Source organism: Colossoma macropomum, unplaced genomic scaffold (assembly GCF_904425465.1).
Source record: "Colossoma macropomum unplaced genomic scaffold, Colossoma_macropomum, whole genome shotgun sequence".
NCBI classification, from domain to species: domain Eukaryota; kingdom Metazoa; phylum Chordata; class Actinopteri; order Characiformes; family Serrasalmidae; genus Colossoma; species Colossoma macropomum.
The window spans coordinates 5,992,475-6,013,422 of NW_023494803.1; the positions used below are offsets into that span (position 1 = coordinate 5,992,475).

Consider the following 20,948-nt stretch of genomic DNA (forward strand, 5'->3'; position numbering starts at 1 on the left):
GAGCAAAAACATAAAAATGATGTAAAATCATGAACTCAACCAAGGTAAGAGTAACACCAATGCTAGCTTGGTCATATTTATTGCCTTACAGATTGGTGGCTAGGCTAGCAGTCAGGATTGATTGACACCACAGCGATTCTCATTGGTTGTATAATGTGTTTACGAAAGGCATGCTGGGTATTGTAGTGAGAAAACATTGCTGAAAAAAACATAAAAATGATATAAAATCATGAACTCTGTGAAACTGATGAGGTGTATGGTGCTGCACTATAGAGCACATGGCAAATGACATCTGGTTTTAGGCCAGAATGCCCTTTTAAGAACGAAGCGTCTTGGCTGATTGGCTACATTTGTGTCCAGTGGGACAATTGCTTTAATTTTTTGCCCAACTTCTGCTTTAACATGCAAAAATGGAGCAGGAGAAGTTCTTAACAAATAGCATGAATTTTTATGCAGCCTCTGTGCTCATTTTAATCAGAACCAGACATAAAAATCAATTCACGAGGGAGGCCACCTTTTGCTCTCGCCGAGCGATTGATAAAATTGAGGCCAAGCATGTGGCGGGACTCACTTTTAGGGGGGACTCGTTTCGGCCCGCCTCGATTGAGCCGTTTGAAAAGTCTTTGTTTACTTCCCAAGCTGCTTCCATTCATCCTCGTCCTGTTGTTTATCCGTTTAGCCGGCAAAGTGTTTACCCTGATGAGTTGCCAAGGGAGACGAGCGGCTGCGTTGTAAACAGGAGATTTATGCTGACCCTGATCTTGTAGACCAGCTGATTGTTTCCTGGTGCGTCCTGCTGGAGCACTTATTAGGACAGAGCTGCAAATTGGCGTCCCATGGTGAAGATTTTTATTAGAACGTGTTCTCCTCGGTAACTGTCTGAAAAATGTTCCGAACGACTCATTTACATTTGCCTCCAGAATGTTTTGTTTGAAGCTGCAGACGAGTCAAACTGGTTTGAACTGGTTCGATCTGGAGTAAAACAGGATTCATGCAACCAGGAGAAATCTTGGAGCTGCATGTTGCTGGTGTACAGTTAGAGACTGTAGCCCATCTGCTGATCCTCAATTTGTGTTAGTCATCCTCTAGCAATTCATCAGTGGTCAGTTTCTGACCACAGAGCTGCTCTTGGCTGGATATTTTTGGATGGTGGACGACTCTCAGCCTCGTCTCAGCCTCACATGCTCTGCCCACGTACACATACTGTCTGACATCTGTTCCCCTTTAAGGTGGCCACAGCTATCAGCATTTTGTCACTTGCATTCTGTTTGGCTATCTGCATGTCCATGTTTGCATACTTCTGTGCAGCGGGCTTTGTCCATCTAACAGGAAACACTTTTTCAAGCATTTACTAGCTCTGTCGCCATGACAACATCAGTCTTTCAGATATAAGAATAGATATTGTTACCGGTGGTGCATCCTGTCTATTAGAGCTAGGCCTTCAATTTGGGCCTTGAATATCAAAGCTCTTAAAAAATCCCACCTCCACAATAATGCTAACTTCTGCTAGCATCTCTATGGGTTTCTAGTAGTTTGTTAGCACTAAGTTGATAGCAGTTCTTTCAGATAAAGGTATAGATATAGTTACCAGTGGTGAATCATGTCTGTTAGAATTAGGCCTTCAGTTTGGGCCTTAAATGTCAAAACTCTGGGAAAAAAGCCCACCTCTACAGTAATGCTAACTTCTGCTAGCATCACTGTGGGATTCTCATAGTTTGTTAGCACTAAGCTAATGGCAGTTTGCATGAACAATTTCTGATGAGGCTAAAGTTAGCTTCTCATTTGGATTTTCCGTTCCACCTTAAGTGGTGCAGCAGTTACATTCCAGCATGTTTAGGCACCAGAATGTAACTGCTGCAGCATTTAAGGTGGAGCAGAAAATTTGTTGGCACCAGAATGTAATTGTTTAAGGTGGGATGGAAAATTTGAAAAAAGAAGTTCTAGATGAAACACTTTCAGTCCCAACCTTTGGACGTCAAAACCTCATTGGTTTGTAATAATGCTGTTAGCAGTGTTGGGGTTATTACTCAAAAAAGTAACGTATTACACATGGATAGGGCTGCCCACCGCTCTGGGCAAGTGTGCTGACTGCCCCCTAGTGTGTGCGTTCCGTTCACTAGTGTGTGTGTATGATGGTGTTTTGCTGCATGGATGAGTTAGATGTGCAGGTCAAATTCCTCTGTGTGCAAACACAGTTTGTCAAAGGTTCTAAATTCTAAAAAAATTCTAAAAAAATCACTGCTTGTTACTTTTAAAACAGGTAATGCATTACTTTACCTATTTACTGCCTGTGGAAAGTAATTAGTTACACTACTCGTTACATTACTTTTGCATTTCTCCACAACATCATTTGAGACTGTGTGTAATTGCCAGTTAACAATAGCCTGTAAGCCTGTACCTAAGTAAAGGTCCTGAGATGTACCCTTGACAAGAGGGGTCCTGCCCCAGTAACAGTTTCCTACCTTTATTCAGAGTGTACAAAAACAGCACACAAAGGCAGTTTAGTTCATTTTTTAACCCTAATTAAAAACAGAATAGTACATATGAAGTACATTTTTCTGAGTCTGACATCATTTTAAAGTAATTAAAAACACAAGCACTGCTCACTGCTGCTCTGTCTAGTGGTACTCCACGCATGCGCATCATTTTGGATCAGATTACTTGTAGTGCGCATGTAAATGGAGATTTTCATCAGATTGTTGAGTAGAGTGAGCATAAACACCCCAGTCTAAATCTGTAATCAGAATGTATGAAAATCGGATTGGCAAAAATCTTTGCATGCAAACACAGCCAGTGTGTCTTTTGATAGAGTTTTATAATGTGGTATTTCATTAAAACCGCTGACTGTCCCAGTCCTACTACAGATTCAAATTGGTCAAGATTGTAAAGGCCCTCCAAAGTGGACTTTAGCAATATTAGCTTTATCCCATCCGCAGATATCCTCATGGACGCCGGCGTCTCGCCCATTTCTCGTCTTGCTGGCAGCTGTGAGGAAACAGTGAGGCTCGGCTGTCTCTTCTTGTCTCCAGTGTAACACTCCACAAGCTCCTCTTATCCTATCTGTCCAGCCCTCTGGGCCCTTTGCCCGCTCCAGAGCTACCTGTAATGACATTAGTGTCTAATGCAGGGTCCCACAGCGACGACCGAGTCCGGTCCATCTTTAATTTTAGAAATCCATTTACATCGAAGAGTGGTTATACGGTCATGACATCTGCCAGGCAAGAGATGCTGGACAGTAACTTAATGTCTTTGACGGACAGTGACTTTGAGCAGAGGTTAAAGGAATAGTTTGGCAAAAAATCTAATTGACCAGTTTCCCCCCTCAAATGCAGTCGATCAGCCAAGACATTGGTTTATTAAGTTTGCTTCTTTAGTTTTGCACAGGAAGTACGAGTGGAAGTAAAATATGAACATGGATTCAATTTAATTTAATTTACTGTATATTGATATAAGCGGTGGGCAATATACGTTACTTAAAGACATTTTCACGATACACAATATGTATTATGATATTTTGACATCATGCACAGGTAGTCTTGGCTATTGGGGTATATTTGGGCTAATATTTAGGTGAACTATCGCTTTAATGCCATAAAGCAGCTGGCATAACTAATAAAAGTCTGAGGCTGAAGTTTGTGGAGTTAGATGAGCCGGGCGCAGTCATTTCTGGTATGTTTCATATCAGCCAATTATCAGGCTCTTTTGGGGCATTAAAACGGAAACATTTTCCCTAATACTATTTCTGACCTTTAGAGTGGAGCGGAGTTAATGGCGTTTAACTGGATTTGGGTGACGCTGCTCAGACAGCTGTTTCTGTTCAGCGTCGCTGCAGTAATCAAATCGAACTCCATCCGCCGTCCGTTACAGCCGGGACAGATACGCACATAAATACATCCACATGGAGCGGCAGAGACGAGGAGGAGGGGTTCCATACTCTAACTCTCCCTTTCTCTCGCACTCTGTGCTGCCTTACTTTCTCCTGTTCACCTCCTATGTCTTGCTCCCCCCCCCCTCTCTCTCTCCCTTTCTCTCTCTCTCTCTCTCCCTCTCTCTCTCCCTCTCTCTCTCCCTTTCTCTCTCCCTCTCTCTCTCTCTCTCTCTCTCTCTCTCTCTCTCTCTTTAAGTAGTGTGTTTAGGTTATGAAAGCTCAGGAAGGAATATTGGGTCAGTAGATAAGTACACACAGTGAGTTTAGGTTTATGCATACACATAGTTTAGGTTCACATTTTGGTGTAGTTTAGTTTATTTGTAGGTGTGGTTTGTGTGTAGTTTGTGGTCAGCTGTGGGTGTAGTTTGTATGTAGTTTAGGGTCATGTGTGGGTGTAGTTTGTGTGTAGTTTAGGGTCAGGTGTGGGTGTAGTTTGTGTGTAGTTTAGGGTCAGGTGTGGGTGTAGTTTTTGCGTAGTTTATGGTCAGATGTGGTGTAGTTTGTATGTAGTTTAGGCTCAGGTGTGGGTGTAGTTTGTGTGTAGTTTAGGGTCAGGTGTGGGTGTAGTTTTTGCGTAGTTTATGGTCAGGTGTGGTGTAGTTTGTATGTAGTTTAGACTCAGGTGTGGGTGTAGTTTGTGTGTAGTTTAGGGTCAGGTGTGGGAGTAGTTTGTGCGTAGTTTATGGTCAGATGTGGTGTAGTTTGTATGTAGTTTAGGTTCAGGTGTGGGTGTAGTTTGTGTGTAGTTTATGGCCGTGTGGGTGTAGTTTGTGTGTAGTTTAGGGTTCATTTGTGGGTGTAGTTTGTATGTAGTTTAGGGTTCATGTGTGTGTAGTTTGTGTGTAGTTTATGGTTGTGTGGGTGTAGTTTGTGTGTAGTTTAACATTCATTTGAGGGTGTAGTTTGTGTGTAGTTTGGGTTTATGTGTGGGTGTAGTTTGTGAGTAGTTTGGGTTTATGTGTGGGTGTAGTTTGTGTGTAGTTTGGTTTATGTGTGGGTGTAGTTTGTGTGTAGTTTGGGTTAATGTGTGGGTGTAGTTTGTGTGTAGTTTGGGTTTATGTGTGGGTGTAGTTTGGGTTTATGTGTGTGTGTAGTTTGTGAGTAGTTTGGGTTTATGTGTGTGTGTAGTTTGTGTGTAGTTTGGATTTATGTGTGGGTGTAGTTTGTGTGTAGTTTGGGTTTATGTGTGTGTGTAGTTTGTGTATTTTAATGTTCATTTGTGGGTGTAGTTTGTGTGTAGTTTGGGTTTATGTGTGGGTGTAGTTTGTGTGTAGTTTGGGTTTATGTGTGGGTGTAGTTTGTGTGTATTTTAACGTTCATTTGTGGGTGTAGTTTGTGTGTAGTTTGGGTTTATGTGTGGGTGTAGTGACTGAATGTACAACTTTTTTCCTGATATCAGATCTCTGTCCAGAATGTTTCTCTGGCTATTTGCACTTACAAGGCACCCCTAGAATTTGTAATCATCTCGCTCCATGGAGTTCAAAGGCACATTCTGGCACACTCAGGCTCAACAGTGCTGGGAGTTGATGTGGAAAGCTGTGGAAATAGGACGGTGGGACTTTGGCAGTGCGGGGGTTCCCAATGCAATCAGTGTAGCGTCAATAAAAAGTAAGCCCACTGGGGGCAGCATCAATGGACATGTTTGTGAATCACAGGGGAGCAAAGCCTGATGGGAGGTGTTGTGAATGTTGTTAACAAATGGATAAAGATCCTCTGAGAGAGCCAAATATCTGAACACATTATAGAAGCTTACAGCAGAAACCAGAAACTAAAACTGCCTTCAGCTATGGTTCATGGGAAAGGTTCAAATCATGGATAGCATTTCGTTGTTGTCAGATCAAATCCTAATATCTCCAAACTTTACAGAAGAAGGTAAAAACATACTCTATGTTTAATGTAAATCAGTGGAACCAGACTTTTTTCCAAATAATTTTAGGTCATTCCTGTTGGTCCATTAATCATGGAACTTATACATGGTGATTTCAAGTTATGTCCAAAATTGGAAAACAACAAAAATGGAGATACAAAGTTTTGTTCCGACAGCAGCGGTATGGTTGCTGGTCATGGTCCTGAAAGGCATACTATAGCATGATTAAGATTAAGTTAAAGATTAATTGAGCCTTATTAGTCTCACAACAGGGAAATTTCACCTCTGCATTTAACCCATCCATGCAGTGAAACACCACATACACACTAGTGAATACACACACTAGGGGGCAGTGAGCACACTTGCCCAGAGCGATGGGCAGCCCTATCCACGGCACCCGGGGAGCAGTTGGGGGTTGAGACTTCAGTCACGTACAGTCGGCTCAGGGGATCAAACCGGCGACCTTCCGGTCACAAGGCTGGTTCCCTAACTTTTAGCCCACGACTGCCCCAAAAAAGCACTGTGTGGTTGCATCGGCCGGGAATCGGACCCAGGTCTCCCGCATGGCAAGAATTCTACCACTGAACCACCAATGCAAGGACTGGACGAAGCATGGTGCTGAAATACCAGCAACAGTGTGGTGTAACTGTCTACATTGCCAAAACACATACGATACTATGATGTTGCTGTCCATGGTTCTGAATCACACGTGGCTGTACTGTGTTGCTGTCCATGGTGCTGTCCATGGTGCTGAGATGCATACAGTAGTTTGGTGTTACTGTCCATGGTGCTGAAATACATACAATTGACTACCTCTTTTCCACTGGACAAAACTTGTGTTTTAGCAGAGATAAATGCTCTAAATGTGACCGAGACATATTTGCAAGCTAGTACATAGTAAAGAGATGTTAAATAACCAGCTACTTATATGTTATATATATAACTTCAAATCACCAGAAGCTCAAATTTGCTTCATCCATGTTGCAGGGCTTTTCAGGACGTCTCAGATTGGCTAAAAATATTCCCAGTTTGTCCTGGACAGCACTTGTGCACCCATTCTATCAGTTCTCAGCATTCTGAGTCTCTGATCTAAACTGGCTAATTGTCTCTGTCGTTCAGTAAGCTGTTTGTTTTGATAGCAGATGGTCCAGGTTTTCCCCCCATGCAATGCTACACCGAGCAATCTCCTGAATATTTAACGTTATCATGTGAAATTAGCACAGAAACTGTTCCTCACATGTGCACTTTAATGTCCGTCTGTCTCCGGATGAGAGCTTGCATTTGTCGAAGAAATGAAAATGGCATCTCGTAATTGCAATTCATTCTTCTTCAGCTGTATTTAGGCTGCTCTGAGTCAAAGGCTCTTTCAGAAATGGAGTGTTTGGCCCCTAAAAAAGCGATTTCTCTTTGCACGCAGAAACGCAATCCCATATGCTCAAATGAATCTTTTTTAGCCAGGGTTCCTGGTCATTATCACTGTTGGTGGAATGACTGCAGCATAATTACTGTACATTTGTGAGGAATAGTAAGTAGATGCTAAGTGTGAAAGCGTACAAACACACATTTTCTCTCTATCTGCATCTCTCGCTCTCTTTCTCACAGACGCAAGCAGAGTGGGTTTGTTTTTATGTTCATCAGCTCTTCTGTAAAACGAGTGTTCCTCTAGGGGGCCAAGCATTTCCTTTGAAATGCTTGTTAGAGGAAAGCATTGGCCCATAGAGACGCTTCTTCCTCCGTGCTTCTGTCCAGTACAGGTCAGCCAGGTCTCCTTCAGAAATTCAGATCGGAGCGGCCAATTACGCTAATAAGCCTGAGCTATGGTCTCGACTACTCACGTTTACACCCACTGAGTGTGACTAGGAGCCTCCACATTCAGCCTATAGGAAGAGCTCTAAGCACAAAAGCACAATAAGGTAACACATGATGCAACTGATGACTGAATGCAGATGCAGTCAAATGACCTGAAATTAACCTAGAATTAGCCATTTGTTTCAGTTAACTCAATATAAGGGTTAGCATTGCTGTCCATGGTCCTGAAATACATCCAATAGCAGGACTAGGCTCTTCTCTCTAAACACATTGATCAAAATCTGTGGCTGTATTACAGAAACATCCTGACTCTGAAGTCTTATCTGTTTAGTCACCATGACAACATCAGCTAGGACAGAATTTAGGACAGTAGTTATTACGGTAACACTTCATTTGGACAGCCCATTGTAAATGTTTTGTAGATGTTTATCTTGAATTTACCTTACATTTTAATAATTATCAGTTAAATCCATGTACTCTAAACCTAATCCTGACCCTCACAGTGGTCCTAAGCCTAACCTAGTCTTATCTGCACCCTCAAAATAAGTGTTTCTGCAGGCAATGCTGGTGGTTGGACTGCATACAAAACCATGCCAACTCAAAAGCGCTGGCTCTTTGCATGTGGTTCTTACACTTTTCTAAACTATGGTTACATGTTGCACTAGGGTTCTGCTGTTGTTACAAGATGAGCCTTTTTTGGTACCATATAGAACCCATTTCGATTAGAGTGCACACTGTTGCACACATATAAATCGGGGGCCATATTACTTCCAATGTTTCGTCCTGAATTAAGATTAAAATAAGATTTTTGGCAAATTCTTTTTACAAAAGCAAATCCAATCTTAATTTAGGAATTATATCTTATCTTTTATCCTAAACTACTCAACTAAGGTCAATGATCAACTGTTATGTCTGTTACCAAGACAACAGAGTTGAGATGTGACCCATGCTGGGTGTCACCACTCCCTAGTTTAAGTTTCTAATTCCCAAAGCTTTGACCAGCTGCCCAAAGTTATTCCTCCTGATCAGCAGCCACAAATTTAACTCTGTCCCCTCATTATTCTTCACAATCGCTGCTTCATTTTATTTGACGACAACTTTTCATTGACAAATAGAGGCAGAGAGTCTGTCCCGAGTTCTGTGAACTGCAGAGTTTGAAAACAATCTTTGTTGTAAGTGAAAATGCTGTTTTGTGATATGAATATATGTATTAGTTAATGCTAATGACCTTGCCATGCTGCCTGTCATGGTTTCCTATAAATGGTAATGTTCCCTTGTCAACAGAATGGCTAACAGTATAAACAGCTGGCTAAAAGTTAGGACACTGTTGGGGTTCTCCTGAAATTAGGACAGTATTTAGGAAAGTTTGTCAAGTTAGGATGCTTCTGTACTCCCATTTTCCTAGAGTGAAGATAAGGGTCTCACTTTATTTGGATAGCCCCCAATAAATTACTGTAACAGCCTGTCTTGATTTGCTCTTGTCTTTGTCTGTTTTCCCTTCTTGTTTACCTTCCCTCACGTCTCTGGCCATGTGCTTCTGTTTTTGTTTTGGTTCTCCTGCTCCTCCCTTGCTCCGCCCTTATGTCACGCCCCTCAGCTGTGTCTGACCTGTTGACCTGCCCTGTTGACCTGCCCTGTAATTGTTCCCAGGTGTTCCTTGTCTGTTTCCTCCAGTATTTATACTTCTTGCTCCTTGCTTGCTGTTGTTTGTGTGTTCTGAGATTCAGATTTTGTGAATTTATTCCTAGTATTTTGTACTCAGTTCTGTTTGTTCGTACTTTGTTTAGTTGTTCCCTTCACTTTCTATGTTGGGTTCCTTGATAAGCTTTTCCTTTGTGTCTGTTTCTTTCTTCACTGTGGACAACAATGAAACTCCCAACTCACACTTACATCCTGCTACCCTGTCTCCTCCGTCTCCCACCACATTACAATTATCTATACATGTTCAATTTATTAGCAAACTATAGGTTCAAAGTACTGCTGGCATAGGCTCCAGCACTGTGTGTGTAATGGTTCTAAGTCAGTTGATTCTCAATTCTCAATAATCCAATCGTAATCAGATTTCTACAGTTATCCGACTATCCAAGTGGTCATGTAAGCACCATTTTTCGATCTAGAAATCTGATTAAGAATTTTAGCTCAGTAATCAGATTTCTCAGTGCATGTAAACTCTTACTCAGATTTCTTTCAGAGAAACCATCTGCTGATGGTTTTGAAACCAACTACGTTCTCAACGAAATGCAGCTTTAAATGCTCTTCATCTTCTAGATGATGTATGTTCATATTTTCGTAAGTGCTGTGAGGTGTTTTTAAAAAAAAAGCTGTGACATTAAGTCTGATTATCTGATTACTCCAGTGCGTGTAAACATGTTGATCGGGTTATTGACAAAGTCTGATTTTCTGCAGTTATCGGACTAATAAGTGCAGGTAAACACACTCAGTGTTAGGGTTCGGCTTGAGATTATCACCACAATTAAAAGGAAGCATTTATAATTGATTGCAGCTGTTTGATACTGCCGTCATTTAAAAAAGCAGTATCTGTGAAGAAGGACAAAAAGATACTTAACATCTGTTAATGTAACTCAGTGTAAAACTTTTCAGACTTCCTGTTGGTCCATTTGACATAAAATATAAAAGGAGTTAAAGTAAATAGGTGCTTATTAGCTGAATTTAACACACTGGGGGGACACTGGCAAACGTAGGCATAAATGAGTGCTTTCAATAATTGCTTTTTGCAACAGCAGGTCTTTGAGGGTTAAAATCCCAGGCTTATTACATATTAACCCTTATTAATCAGTAATTACAGGGACTTCAGTGCAAACTGGTTGAGCTATTCTTAGGTTATAGAAGTGGGTAATAAAACTTTGGGCTCACTGCTTCCTGCAGCCTTCGTTACAAGCAATCTGACTGGTGACAGCAGCGCTGTTCAACCGACTCCTACACCATCCAGTCTCAGTGTGTACGCCGCACCTGAACTCTGCTGATTTCTGCCCTGGAACTGAAAGCCGAGCGCTCATCCTGCTGCTGCCAGCGGTCCTGTCTGACAGTGTTCGGGTGTGCGTGTGGGGTGGGGGGGTATTGTATGCGCTCATCCGCCTGCAGGCCGTGCAGCTTCGCACACGCTGTCTTACCTGTTATTTCAGCCTCAGCGGGAGAAGCTGAGCTCATCTGTAACATCCATCAGCAGCCTTCTTCTCACTAGCATGGGAAACGAGAGGAAGGGGGGATACAGGTGGGCATTTTAGAGCCTGACTGATGCATTGCTGTCAATAAACTGCCAAGAATTATGATAGACTTGCCCCTGGTGCTACAACGTCTGTATTATTTAAGACTTTGAGAGTGCTTGCTGTTTGAGTTTAAGAAATTTCCAGTGTTTTTTCGGTAAGTTCTTTATTGCAGCCGTTCTTTCTGTTCAGGTAGCCACACTCAGTTGAGTACTATCCCTATGTTCCAATCAGAAAATGTTTTATATTGTAATAACACATTTTCCTCATTCCGTTCAAATTATCTGTAGTAGTGCAGGCTGAAGCCCAGCCGCATATGCTGTTTGTTGCTATGATTGTTGCCCTTTCGTTAAAACACAGCTCTTTAATGGATTTTAAAGCCAAACCTAGAGCACTACACTAGACAGCACTTGTGTGGGAACTGATGGATAAATCAATGAGCAGCTAACTGACAAAAGCAACAGTAAAGTGGAGCTCCGGTTCCCCTTGAGACCCTCCATTGTAAGTCCATGAGTCCATGAACATGTGCGAGAGACTTAAACCATTGACTTTATATGTGATACATATGACATGTACACTTACTGGAACATGCAGCCACTGTTGCTCTCACTGGATGCTGGTGATCCATATTGCAAACTGCTTTCACGCATTGAAAATAGTGTTATTGATTTATTAACAGTTATAGACATATTCTGATGAACATTGGGCCTCATTCACCAACCGTTCTTAAGAAAATGTTTCTTCTTAAAGGACAACTCCACCAAATTTTCCATAATCAAACGGTTAAGATGTAAACAAAGTCATTCAGATTGTTTTGGTGTGAAATGCTTCACTCTAGAGAAACCTCCCAAATCAGAAGTGTTCACAGTGGTGGTGATAGGAACCAGATGTCTGAGGAGTTTAATGCCGCTAAAAGATCCCCCACAGAATGATATTACACAAAATGGTTATAAATACGCTGCCTGATGCCAGAAACATTATTTTATGATAGTTTTGTGATAATGTTTTGGCCTAAAACATCTTGCTAATCCACTTATTTAAATTAATTCCTGGCAGAGAGATACATGAAGGGGGTTTTAGGCAAAATAATCCCAAAAAAACTTTTTTCAAGATATTCCACTATTTTACCATAAAACACAATACATTTACAAGCTTATATACATGTAGGTTCACTGGTGGTTTTGGATAGTAAATAAAATGGCTGTGTTTGTGTTGTAGACACTGTGACCCCTGGCTCCTATCCTATCCTATCTTCCTATTTCCTGTAGAAATCTGTAGCTTTCTCTGCAGTGGCGGAGGGTGCTGAGCATGACTCGAGAAGGACTCCAACAGAATCTCTGAAAGGATTCTCGGCTGAGATGGACAGCAGCCTTACAGCTTTAACCTAACTAGTTAACTAGTCAAAGATGCAAAACCCACATATTTCTGCTATAACAGCAATACTGTTAATAGCCCTAACAGCTGGAGCAGCTGTTTTTAACATGTGTTGTATTACTGTTTAAATGGCCAGAACCCAGTGGTGATCAGAACAGCTCAGCCAGTTTGCACTGAAGTCCCTGTAGTTACTGATTAATAAGTTAACTAACTAACTTTTCCGTTCCACCTTAAATAGTCCGGCAGTTCTGACACCTGAAGCACCAGAATGTAACTGCTGCACCATTTAAGGTGAAACAGGAAAATTCGAACAAGAAGCTGGTGAATATCTGACTTCAGCTTCACATCACTGAAGAATTAGGGGGGGGCGATAATAAATAATTGTCCCCCTCTTTGAAGGCATATGATGCCCTAACTGTAACTAAAGCCCAGCAGTGAGGAGCTGAACTTTACCCTCCTCTGCTGTCACCGCAGACTAGCAGGGTTGCCTACAGAGCAGCGCTAGTAGCCTGTTAATGAAGTAATGCTCTTTATTTGTCCCGTTTCATAGGGTTACATTTTAGCCACTACTCCTTGAAACTCAGTTCCAGGAGGCAAGGTGACACTCGAAAACAAGGGGTAGGGGTAAAAATAAGACATGGATCAGGCCTCAGAGATACAAGGCTACTGTAGCTAACAAACAATGGAAGCTTGTAGCCCACTAGTTAGCACTGTGCAAACGGGGTATTTAATTTCTCCACCAATCTGTGCTTTAACGTTATATTAGCTTCTTGTGTCGCAACAGCGTCTGAGTTTTACATTACACTCACACAATGTGTTAAAAAAAGGTACATGATCTTGATTTGATATTGGGATATCTGTATATTAGAATAACCATACCCATCCCTGGTTGGGGATAGTCTCTCTCTCTCTCTCTCTCTCACAACATGCAAGCATTAATCTGCCTCAACAAACATTTTTTTCTCCCATTCTAGTTCACTCTCACTCAATATCTCTTTTTCCTTCTCTTTTGCTCTCTCTCTCTCTCTCTCTCTCTCTCTCACAACATGCAAGCATTAATCTGCCTCAACAAACATTTTTTTCTCCCATTCTAGTTCACTCTCACTCAATATCTCTTTTTCCTTCTCTTTTGCTCTCTCTCTCTCTCTCTCTCTCTCTCTCTCTCACACACACACACACACAGCTTCTGTCTCTATTTTTCTCTCTCTTGAGCATTATTTGTCTTTCTCTTTTCAGCTTCTATCCCACTCACTCTCTCACTTCTGTGTCTTTTACACACAATGTCATCTCTCTCTCTCTCTCTCTCTCTCTCTCTCTCTCTCTCTCTCTCTCTCTCTCTGCACATGCTTGTTTTGCTCTCGGTGCAGTGACAGTGCCTCTACCCACACATCCCCTGCTCATAAACACCTTCTACAGAAAGGCTTCAGTAGAGATGTATATAGCTCTCAGTGTGTGTATATAGCTCACAGCGTGTCAGCTCCTACTCACTCCACAGCACTTCCTCTATCTGTAATTGAGAGTTTTGGACGCCCAGGTGTGACTGGAGCATCACATAACTGAGTTTTCTATTTATAACGTAGCATGCAGGCAATTCTTGCAAGGGTGTTCTGTTAGCCTCCAGAACGCTGCTCATTCTGAAAAACAGACGCTTACACGGGTTAAAATTGGCCAAAACTAACCAAGTACTCATTACACACTCTAATCTCATTGCATGTTACGTAACCAACTAACCATGCAGTCATTATGTAACCAGCTATACGTATAGTCATTACGTAACCATCTAGTCAACTAACCAAGTACTCATCACGTAAACAACTAACAATGTACTTATTACATAATCGACTATGTAATCATTAAATGATTAACTAACTGTGAGTTACATTACCAATTAAAACTTATAGTCATTATGGAACCACCTAGTCAACTGAGTACTTAGTAACCAACTATCCTAGGACTTCTAATGTAACCGACAAACCATGTACTTAGCATATAATCAACCGAGTACCTATATGAAACCACCTAATCAACTAACCAAGCACTCATTATGTAACAACATATCCGAGCACTCATTACCAATTAAGCGTGTACTCAGTACGCAACTAACTAACCGTGTATTTGTTGTGTGACCATCTAACTGTGTACTCATTATTTATCCAACTAACCATGTATTACTAACCTTACAGTCATTATGTAACCACCTACTCACCTAACCATGTACTCACTGCAAAACCAACTAACAATGAACTCATTACAAAAGCAACTAAAAAATACTCTGCATAACTAACTGACAAAGTACTCATTAAGTAACCTAAAGCCATGTTTTCACTACATAACCAATTAACCATGTATTCATTACATGACCAAATAACAATGTACTCTTTACATGAGCAACTCACCATGTACTCGTTGCATAATCAATTAAACAAGTACTCATTATCTCACCAACTAACCATTTACTCATTAAGTAACCAACTAACTGTGTATTCATTATGTGACCAACTATCTGTGCACTCCTTACATAACCAACCTACCACGCACTTATATCATAACTAACCATGTATTTAATATGTAACCAAACAACTGAGTAGTCATTATGTAACCAACTAACCAAGTACTCACTGCATAACCAACTAACAGTGTACTTATTATGTGACCAATTAACAGTGTACTTATTACAAGATCAGCTAACTAGATACTCATTGCATAATGAACTGTGTAGTCATTATGTGACTAACTAGCTGCATATTCTTTACGTAACTAACTAACCATGTACGCATCATGTGACCAACTAACCATGCACTTATTATATAACTAAGTAACTATTTAACTGCATGCTCGTTACCTAACGTACTATGTAATAATTGCGTGACCAACTAACCATGTAACTAACTGTACTCATTACATAACTGACCAACTGCATACTCATTAATTAAGTAACTCATTATGTAACTAACTAACCATGTTCTCATTATGTAACTAACTGTACTCATTACGTAACTGACCAACTGCATACTCATTAATTAACTGTGTACTCATTATGTAACTAACTAACCATGTACTCATTATGTAACTAACTACTCATTACGTAACTGACCAACTGCATACTCATTAGTTAACTAACTGTGTACTCACTATGTAACTAACTGTGGACTCATTACGTAAATAACTAACCATGGACTGATTACGTAACTAACTTATGCATACTCATTAACTAACTAACTGTGTGCTCATTATGTAACTAACTCATCATGCACTCATTACATAACTAACTGTGCACTCATTGCCACTAACTAACTAACTAACCAACTAACTAACTAACTGTCTACTTATTTCATAACTAACTACTTATGTAACTAACTAACTAACTGACTGTGTATTCATTACATAACTAACTCTGTACTTATACAACTAACTAACTAACTAAATAAATAAATAACTAGCCAATTGTGTACTCATTATGTAAGTAACTAACTTACTAAGCATACTTATTACATAACTGTGTACTTCTTACGTCACTAACTAATTAACTAACTGTGTACTCATTACATAACTAACTAACTAAACTAACTGTGGACTCATTACTTAACTAACTAACTGTGTACTCCTTACGTAACTAACTGTGTACTCATTACATAACTAACTAACTATCTAACTAACTAACTAACTAACTAACTGTGTACTCATTACATAACTAGCTAACTAACTAACTAACTAACTAACTGTGTACTCATTACATAACTAGCTAACTAACTAACTAACTAATTAACTAACTGTGTACTCATTACATAACTAACTAACTAACTAACTAACTAACTAATTAACTAACTAACTGTGTACTCATTACATAACTAGCTAACTAACTAACTAACTAACTAACTAACTAACTGTGTACTCATTACATAACTAACTAACTAACTAACTAACTGTGTACTCATTACATAACTAACTAACTAACTAACTAACTAACTAACTAACTAACTGTGTACTCATTACATAACTAACTAACTAACTAACTAACTAACTGTGTACTCATTACTTAACTAACTAACTAACTAACTAACTGTGTACTCATTACATAACTAACTAACTAACTAACTAACTAACTAACTAACTAACTAACTGTGTACTCATTACATAACTAACTAACTAACTAACTAACTAACTGTGTACTCATTACTTAACTAACTAACTAACTGTGTACTCCTTACGTAACTAACTGTGTACTCATTACATAACTAACTAACTAAACTAACTGTGTACTCATTACGTAACTAACTAACTAACTAACTAACTGTGTACTCATTATGTAACTATGTACTCATTATGTAAGTAACTATTTAACTGTTATGTAATGACTGTAATGCATTACCTACTAAACAATTTCTCATTATGTAAACATCTAGTCAACAAACCACTCTTTCAGCAGTTTGCATTCAAAGCAGTTATGATGAACTACAGTACATGCATGTGTTCTTACACCCCAAGCATTTAGCATAAGTTGAATAGGCTCTTTTTTAGAGAACAAGTCCATTCACCCTTGATGTGGCCTCACTAAATGTTGTGTTTGACCCTCAGTTTGTCCTTCTGACAGCCATCCAGAATCACAGTCTATTAGTACGCAAGGCAGTTTGCTCATTTGGTGACAGGCTTGGTTCAATATCAATGCAAATCCTCTCCAGATTCAAATCGAAGCAGAGCCTTGAAAAGCTGTCAGAGTCCTAAATAAAGTAGAGTAGATTCCTTTCATACACACACTTTCTCACTGAGCCTGTGACGGGTGCCCCCAAACCCAATTTAAAAGGTCCATTAAAACGTGGCCAGTCATTTTTATTCGCCTTTCAAGGTACGTCACACATGGTTAGCGTGTGCGGGTGCTTGTGTGAGGGTGAGTGTGCGGCCATGTCCCCTCAGAATCACAGGTCGTTAACCATGATGATGATGCAATAGAAGTTAATACTACACAACAAGTTGCAATCAGACATGTCCCTGCGTGTCATGATAAATGTGTGGCTGATTCCCCTCCCAGCACTGGACTGAAGCCGATCTACCAACGTGCCACAAACAATCATGGGAAATGTAGTTTGAAACTCCAATTATTAGCCCTAATCTTTTCACTTACTGTCGCGGCTGGTCAAAGTGATTGAATTCGCTAGCACAGGCCTCCGTTTCTTTTTCCTGATGCAAAGTGATTTATTACGCTCGACGATGGCGATTTGTCAGACGCCATCACTGTAAACTTCATTTTGCCCTTTGCATGACTGCATGGTCTTTTCAGGGATTGATTAGCTAGGCCTTAACAAGGACATGTTGTGTTATGACATTGGCTCCCTTGGTTAAACAGCTGGACCCTAGAGGCATCATTAATAGCAGATTCAGGCTAAATCTGACCTACAAAAGTGTGTGGAATGGAGTGCTTTGAGTCCAGGAGCTGCAAGAAGCTGAAATATATACTAGTTTTCGAAATTTTAATCAGGGGAGTACAGTATTTTTTGGAAACATGAAAATGATCACATATTTATGCAATAAAACAATGCTATGATGTGAGATATTGACACTGGTGAGCTGCGAACACAGGCACGAGGTCAAAGGCCAACAAAACAGTGCCGGTATCTTACAGTACAGCACGACCTTGAGTGTATTATTGCATTTATACCACCATTGATTATACCATTCAGTCAAAACAACCATGAATTCTATATAGAACCATTTGCATGCTTGAATGGTTCTTTACATGGTGAAATGGCTTCTCAGATTGATGGAGAATCTGTCATATCTGGTTCTATATAGCACCAAAAAGTGTTCTACTGTTACAAGCTTGACTTCATAACAATAGTAGAAAATGTTTTGTTCAGCTTGATAGAGAATGTGTTGTACATGGTTCTCTATCAATCTGAAGACCCATTTCACCATGCAAAGAACCATTTAAACATGCAGTGGTTCTATATAGAACTCATGGCTCTAAATAGAACCATTGCCTTTACTAAAGAACCCTTGAAGAACCATTTTTTAGGTGTGTAGTTTGACCGTGGTTTGATGAGAGGCAGCTGGCTTAACTGCAGTATTTAAGGTGGATCATCAGCGTGACGTCAAAAATAGAAAAAGGGTGTCAGAAGTAGAAAGACAACCAAGGGAGTTACCTTAAAGATACAGGATTCTGGGTAAAAAGGCATGGGAAAGATGTCCAAATTGAAATATTTGAATTAATTTGACTGTAGTTTATGCTATTGTAAGCACAGGAAATTTGAAAAAATGACAATACCAGTGTTAAAATGAATGAGTTTTTATACAATAGCCTATCACACTACTGAAATAAACCAAAATCCACTTTATTATTCAACTTTGTTATCATTATTATTGATATCATCAGCATCTCAACTGCAGACAGGAAGAGACTTGACAGACTCATTAAGAGGGCCAGCTCTGGGCTGGGAAGCCCCCCCAGACTCAATGCAGGTGGTAGGACAGCTCCCACCCCATGCATGACACCCTGACAGCACTGGGCAGCTTCTTCACAATGAACAAGGTTAATTATCTTATCTTATCTTATCTTATCTTATCTTACCTTATTATCATCATTATTATTGTAATTAGTAGTATTATTAGTGTTAATATAAATGATTATGAGCTATATAAGGCTATATAAGTACATTGTGGGGGTGTCATAAAAATATGTCATGAAAAAATGGGCTCCCAAAGTAGACAAGCTGCAAACAGGTTGTTGGTGAATGACTTTTAAGAGGAGATTTTGGATGGATGGATTTTGGATGGATGACCATTGACGTTATTAAGCGGTCAGTCAAACAACAGACTTCTTAAAACAGTTTTTTGGATGTCCACTGACGTCCTTTCTTCACTGTCATGTGGGGTGACCGGTAGCCCAGTGATAATAAAGGTGAGCCAGCAGCCGAGTTCAAATCCCAGGCTGACTGGGTACACCTGCTTGTGCCCATGGGTAAGGCATGTAACCCCTCATTGCTCCAGGAGGTGGAGCTCTGCTGGTGACACTGTGCTGCCCCATGATTGACCATAGATAGGCAGCAGAATGTAAAGTACCCCTCGTAGCACCAATAAAACACATAATACAATAAAAAGCAGCAGCTCGTGAGCCAGTGACTGCACTGGTAGGCGGAGTTTGAGGTTGAGCAGTGTGAGCACTGCCCCCCTACTGACCAAACTTTCTAGTGTTAAAATTACGACCACTGGAAAGAATAAAATGTGAAAAAAAACAAAAACGTCTTAGTGTTTTTAAGATGTGAGAATAATATGATTCTGTAGTGTCATTATTTTCCTAAAATAACATATAAACGCTGTGTTATTGCAGTGTATGAGATGCTTCTGCACTAGCCGTGTTTTGTGTTGTTTATTTTGTGGGCGGAGTCAGTAGTATAAGACAAAAGCACAGTGTAATATGTCTATAAATGGTATATTGAATAGTTGCGCCATCTGTTTATACCAATGCACATGCAAAATCAGTGCATGCACAGTGGTATAAACCAATATTGGTGTATTGGTATAAATGAACAAGAGCAACAAGCAACAAGAGCAACGAGGTACTCACACAAATTATTAGTATTATTAGTATCAGTATAGTATTATTGTAATTTTCTACTTTGACTCTTATTATTGGTTTTATACTGATTGCTAATATTATTATATACTGATAGCTGTTTCCTCCTTAACCATCATACCAGACTCATGTATGTTTGCTCTTGCTTTCTTTCTTCCTTCTTTCCTTTCCTATCTTATTTCTTCTTCTCTTTCACTCCCCCCCTCCTTTATCTCTCTCCTCCATCTGTCTCAGATGTAAAATGCATAAGCCCATAAACAGAGGCCCTGTCACTGTAGGGAAGCCCGACAGGAGCTCTGATATTTCCCAAAACTTCCGAGGTGACTCACGCACTGGTTTCAGCAGGGGCATTCTGCTGCTTTGCTCAGACAGAGTGTTCCACTTTCCCCCGCACAAGACTCCCCCCGTCCTGCTCATTTGCATCGCTTGCATAACCACAGTGGCTGCCCTGTTTTTGGCATTAATTATTGCTAAAGCCGTGCTTAATAAAGTCGCCTCAGCCCGAAATAGGGCAGTTACATCTAGCCGACTGTTTGCGGGGCACTTTTTCATAAACAGAGCTGACGTTAATTAAGCAAGTGTAGAAAATGGATGTTTTGTTATGGAAGCACTGAAAGAAGTGTTGATCTGATTGAGTGAAATGAACCTGTCATGCAGTCAGTTCATTTTTCAGAGCCAGGTGATCAGGGGGGCAAATTTGGTTGGACAAATGTGGTGGGGGGCGGGGTGCGTATAGTTACACTTATCATATTGAAATCTCATGCTTTATATGTCAATATTAACAAACAAGAAAGAAGTAGTTCTTTCTTCACTGGAATTGGCCTTGTTTAGTCTTTCAAAAGCCACGTTCAAAAAATTGTCTATTTTTCTGACAGTCTGTTTTGGCCGTAGAGTTACAGTCGTATGCAAAAGTTTGCCAAATCACATTTTGTTGATTTCTGACAATAAAAACTGCTGTTTAGTCACTATTTATTTTCTGAGTTTAATATATTGGGAAAAAAGAACACATTAAATGTTGCCTATGCAAAAGTTGAGGCACATTTTATACCAATTAGCATTGTGCTAACATGCGACTCTTTTACTGCCCTGTTGTGGCTCCACAGCAGAGTTAGAATAAAATAATTAAAGCAGAATTAAAAGTAAAATAATCCTCCTTTACAGTAAAATAAAACTCTGCTG

General features: G+C 40.1%; 1 protein-coding gene across 1 annotated transcript in view; it reads left to right on the forward strand.

Moving 5' to 3' along the window:
* Positions 1 to 20,948, forward strand: part of dlgap2a (discs, large (Drosophila) homolog-associated protein 2a) — a 404,743-nt gene that overhangs the window by 215,597 nt on the left and 168,198 nt on the right. Inside the window, exon 4 of the mRNA XM_036593314.1 lies at positions 3,224 to 3,235. Coding sequence (XP_036449207.1) covers positions 3,224 to 3,235 — 12 coding nt within the window. The remainder of the gene's footprint in view (positions 1 to 3,223; positions 3,236 to 20,948) is intronic.